Consider the following 5337-nt stretch of genomic DNA (forward strand, 5'->3'; position numbering starts at 1 on the left):
TAAGTCTATTGGGGGGGTTGTGTGTGTGTGTGTGTGTGTGTGTGTGTGTGTGTGTTTGTTGGGGGGTTTGACTATGTGGCAAGTCAAAAGTTTACATGTGTTTATTGTTGTGTGTACACGCAAGCCTTATTTAGGTCATAGCCGCCGATGCACCGCCCAAGAGAGGAGGTCCGGCGACATGGCCACCTCACCTCTGCTTGCGTGCCCATCACGTAAGAAGTGTTTTGTCCGCCCACCACCTCATTCACACGCACTCCTATCACGCGTTTTTGTGTTTGCCCATGCACCGATCCTTTTAAATACATGAACAGGAATGCAGGCAATCTTTGGTTCCCCCTCTCTCTCTCTCTCACACAGAACAAACAATCATCGCCATCAGTTAATCGCAGGTAAATATCACCTCTCTCGCAGCAATTATTCGATAATATTATACCTGTGTATGCTAAACAGATCAAGGTCTTTTGCCATTAATTAATGAGGAATTAAGCATGTTTTTATGCACATTGCAGTGGTCTAATTATCGAAGCGCCGAGTGCTTATCCTTGGAATTCGATTTGTATTACTGATCACACAGCCGCTAGCGACATTTAGAAAGCCCTAATTGCTGCTTAAGGCAGTTTTCAGTGATCAGAAAATGAAGAAGATCCGGAGCAAGAAGCTGGCACAGGTACTAATTACAATTAGTGACCGTCTGATTTTTTTAATTAAGAAAATCGTGGTATAGTCACTAGTGGCGCTCAATTCCTCATGAATTATTGAAAATAATGTTAAACGCAGATGTTGCGGCCTGGTAAACTCGTGACCCAATGCGTTAGTTTTGGCCGTCGAGAAGATTTCAGCGCAGATGATCACAACATTGATGGATCAGACCTTAATCTCCCCGACGATTTTAAAGGTTAGCTAAAACATTTATCAGATTCCTCCATAATTGTGGTTGATTTAGCTCTAAAAACCACCTAAGTTCGAAATTGATGGCTCACTAATTCTGATCAAGAAACTTAATCCTTGAGCTGCTTCTCAGGAACATGTGGGAGTGCGCTAAAACCTTTGAAACGAGTATTATCAGAGATCAACTCTGCACAGTATAGGACCACACAAGAACTACGGTACGTCTACAGCACTTCTTAGAAGATCTTAGAGCATAATTTAAGTAGATACTGTGTACAATTACGATAATTAAGTAGTGATTAGTTATAAACATTGTGTCCAATTGATAATTAAGTGGTGATTAGTTATAAACAAGGTGCCAGTAAGTGAAATTTCAAGTAGGTAGTGTGTACAATTATACTAATTAGGCCATAATTTTAGTTGATATTGTGTACATTTATAATCGTCAAGTGATGATTAGTTTTAAGCAAGGTGCTAACATTGAAAGTTAAAGAGCGATTTAAGAGTTAAGTAGTGAGATTGATATTAAGTTTTGTTGTGTTCATGATCAGACTGGCCGTGGGCACGTGGAATGTTGCTGGGAAATCTCCACCGTCCGATCTGGTGCTCGACGAATGGATAGATGTTAGTAATCCGGCTGACATATACGTGATAGGGTAGGTAAACTGTTTCTCTCACCAAGTTCCCATTGGACTTAATGCATGTTATTTGACCCATTCCATTACCTTGATTAATTCTGCCATATTAGCTTGAGTTCCCACATGACTTAATGCATTTTATTTCACCCATTCCATTAGCTTAATTAATTCTGCCATATTAGCTTGAGTTCCTACAGGACTTAATGCATTTTATTTGACCCATTCCATTAGAATCAATTCTCCTATATTAGCTTGAGTTCCCATAGGACTTAATGCATGTTGTTTGACCCATTTGATTAGCTTGATTTCTGCCATATTAGCTTGAGTTCCCATAGGACTTAATGCATCTTATTTGACCCATTGCATTAGCTTAATTTCTGCCATATTATCTTGAGTTCCCATAGGACTTAATGCATCTTATTTAACACATTCCATTAGCTTGATTTCTACAAAATTAGCTTGTCAAGTTCCCATAGGACTAAATGCATGTTGTTTGACCCATTCAATTAGCTTGATTTATTCGTCAATTTGAGTTCCCATAGGACTTAATGCGTCTTATTTGACCCATTCGATTAGCTTGATTTATGCCATATTAGCTTGAGTTCCCATAGGACCTAATGCATGTTGTTTGACCCATTCCATTAGCTCGATTTCTTCCATATTAGCTTGAGTTCCCATAGGACTTAATGCATGTTGTTTGATCCATTCCATTAGCTTGATTTCTTCCATATTAGCTTGAGTTCCCATAGGACTTAATGCATGTTGTTTGATCCGTTCCATTAGCTTGATTTCTTCCATATTAGCTTGAGTTCCCATAGGACTTAATGCATGTTGTTTGATCCGTTCCATTAGCTTGATTTCTTCCATATTAGCTTGAGTTCCCATAGGACTTAATGCATGTTGTTTGATCCGTTCCATTAGCTTGATTTCTTCCATATTAGCTTGAGTTCCCATAGGACTTAATGCATGTTGTTTGACCCATTCCATTAGCTTGATTTCTTCCATATTAGCTTGATCTCCCATAGGACTTAATGTATGTTATTTGACCCACTCCATTAGCTTGATTTCTTCCATATTAGCTTGAGTTCCCATAGAACTTCATGCATCTTATTTGACCCATTCCACTAGCTTGAGTTCTGTCATATCCAAGAATTCGCATGAGAGAGACAAGTGTATTATCATGGCGATTTAGTTAATAGAGAGGAGCTTGCAAGTAGGCTTTTTTGACAACCTTCATGCCCATTTTTGGGCATTTTGGCCATCCTCAACCCCAAAAATAGTGTGTTGTCAAAATCAAGGGTGAAGGCACCGGACAAAAAAGCAACCCTGCTTGCGAGAGTGGTCTCTAAATGCGTACCTTGACTTATGAGTATAGGAAAAAAATACAATAACCATTCTCACCAAAAATAAAAACTAGAACAAACAAAAAATACCCCTTTATTTAAGTTGGCTCAAAGTGCTTTCGTTTTAACCTTTGTCATGATTATTTCTAATGATTACCTTATTCAATAGAAAATAAAAAGTGAGAACATTTTGCTAGGAAGAAAGGGTATTCACAATCTCAAAAGCACAATTTGCAATTACCACACCGACCCTCATTTTAAATTCAATCTCAAACTCGTTTATGTTTTCATAAATCACAATCTCTCTCAATTTCTAATTCAAATCTTAGCACACATTGTCAAACATTATTCTTGAAAACTCTTTTTTGTTTATACAAACTTATAAGTTTTTTTAATTCAAGAATCACATTCTTGAAATGCCCATTCATAAGCTTTATATTGTATCCATGTGGCATACTTACGTATCATTTTGTGAACCAAAATTAACGATATATAATGATGGTATATTATATCAAAGCAATGTATCAATAACTTATGAAATTTTAACCAATTCATTTGATATATATTTCACATGAATTAATTATCATGACATCAAACAAGGATGTAAAAATGACTAGAGGATTATCCTTGTTATTTTCTTGGAAGGGTGAAATTATAGGCACATTTCTTTACTTTTATTTTTTAAAAGAATTTTCTTCTTTATTTGCGAGTAATATTTTGAGAAGGTTTCAAATTTGAGGGCCATAGGTTTAACATCTTTTTTCTATTCTGAAAATCAAAAGTGGTTTGATTAAATCCTTTTCTCATGATTGTGTTATCCCATAGAAAATGAAAAGAGAGAATAATTTGCAAGACATAAAAAGCATTCACAATCACAAAAGTGCAAAATACCTCACCCAAATACCACTCGTATCCATCCTAACATTTATCTTAATCTCAATCCCATGAATCACATTCACAATTTCTCTCAAAACCCTATTCTCAAATCCTCATAATGTATTCTTCTATTGTTGCTCAACTCTCATACTTATACAAATGTACAAGTTAAAAATGACTCTTGATCAACTCTCATGTTTAAACAAAATTACATTTTTTTTCATTCACATGTTGAAATGGTATGTTTGTAAGCTCAGTTTCTTTTCAATTAAGCCCTTCTTTTTGGATTTTCTTGGTATATCTTTTTTTTAACCCAAACTAGTGAAATACAATGACATTATCATATATTAACGCAATGAATAGGTAAATTTTTGGAATTTTTCTTGTTTTAATTTTTTTTGGGACATTTGGTATTTGGATACTTCTATAATACTTTGCCATGTGATATAGAATTTACGTGAATTAATTTCCCTAGGAAACTATGAGACTCTGAATAACTAGAATGTAATTCTAGTTATTACAATGGAAGGGTAGATTTTATGCATGTGCCTTTAAATCTTTTTTTTCTCTCTCATGATTTACCACAACACACTCTTTATTCCACTCTTCGTTGGAGCAGAGTGGAGGGTAGAGGTGAGTCAAGATTCGAACTTGTGTCCCATGGACGACAACCTAGAGCTCTATCATTGTGCTATTGTCCCTACCCCTGCTTTGATTCTCCATGATTTACCACAACACACTCTTTATTCCACTCTTTGTTGGAATAGCTCTAGTAGAGGGTAGAGATGAGTCAAGATTCGAACTCGTGTCCCATGGACGATAGCCTAGAGCTCTATCATTGTGCTATTGTCCCTACCCCTACTTTGATTCTATATTACAAAGATTTTTTGAATTTAAAAGCTTTTATTGCAATTGCTAAAAAGCTTTTGAATGCATCTATATTCTAAAGGTTATAATTTGAATTTGTAAGGTTTTTTTGATGTAAGTGCTTTTGAATGCAAATGCTTTTGTAAGGTTTTTTGTGATAGTTTGATGTAAATGCTTTTAAATGCAGGTTCCAAGAGGTGGTGCCTTTGAATGCAGGCAATATTGTGTTGGGAAGTACAGAAGACTCACGCCCGGCTGCAAGGTGGGAGAATTTGATAAGGCAGACATTAATACAAGGCCACACACGGAAGCAGAAACTCTCCCATCAATTGTTATCAAATAGAAAATGCTGCACTGCTCCCTCTTCTCCTTGGAATGATCCTGCTTCACGTGAAAGCTCGCCAGATCTTCGCGCTTTCTCGGATGCTGATTGTGATCCAAATCCTGAGACTAGTAATGATTATGCTCTTCAGATTAGTACTAATTATGCTAATAATTCTCATTGCCACCCTTGCTTAAGTATTGACGACTTAATCGCCCCATCGAATCATTCTCAAGCTAGCTCTAGTCGCTCCTCCCTTTCAGCAGATTCTAATCACAATTATGATCATATTAAGCAAAAATTAAAGAGGGTTTACAGCGGCTCACAGCAGCTCGGGCTTAAGTGGTCCATTGACAGAACAGAATCTCAACCAGCTGATTGGCTAACTACAGTGGTTACTGCT

At 36.6% G+C, this 5337-nt stretch overlaps 1 protein-coding gene across 3 annotated transcripts in view; it reads left to right on the forward strand.

The window, feature by feature from the left end:
- Positions 1 to 277: 277 nt before the first annotated feature.
- The window catches only part of LOC147607497 (type I inositol polyphosphate 5-phosphatase 2-like), an 11792-nt gene continuing 6732 nt past the window's right edge, over positions 278 to 5337 (forward strand). For 2 of the 3 annotated variants that reach the window (XM_086790678.1, XM_086790680.1), the window contains exons 1-6: positions 278 to 389; positions 510 to 667; positions 778 to 895; positions 1022 to 1106; positions 1440 to 1544; positions 4800 to 5337. The exon at positions 4800 to 5337 is cut by the window's right edge and continues 249 nt beyond it. In XM_086790678.1, the coding sequence (XP_086646804.1) occupies positions 635 to 667; positions 778 to 895; positions 1022 to 1106; positions 1440 to 1544; positions 4800 to 5337 (879 nt within the window). In that variant the 5' untranslated portion in view covers positions 278 to 389; positions 510 to 634. The remainder of the gene's footprint in view (positions 390 to 509; positions 668 to 777; positions 896 to 1021; positions 1107 to 1439; positions 1545 to 4799) is intronic. The other variant, XM_086790679.1, reaches the window with a different exon arrangement.

This window comes from Cibotium barometz, chromosome 55 (genome assembly GCF_041138505.1).
Source record: "Cibotium barometz isolate CiBa-2024 chromosome 55, ASM4113850v1, whole genome shotgun sequence".
Lineage (NCBI taxonomy): Eukaryota > Viridiplantae > Streptophyta > Polypodiopsida > Cyatheales > Cibotiaceae > Cibotium > Cibotium barometz.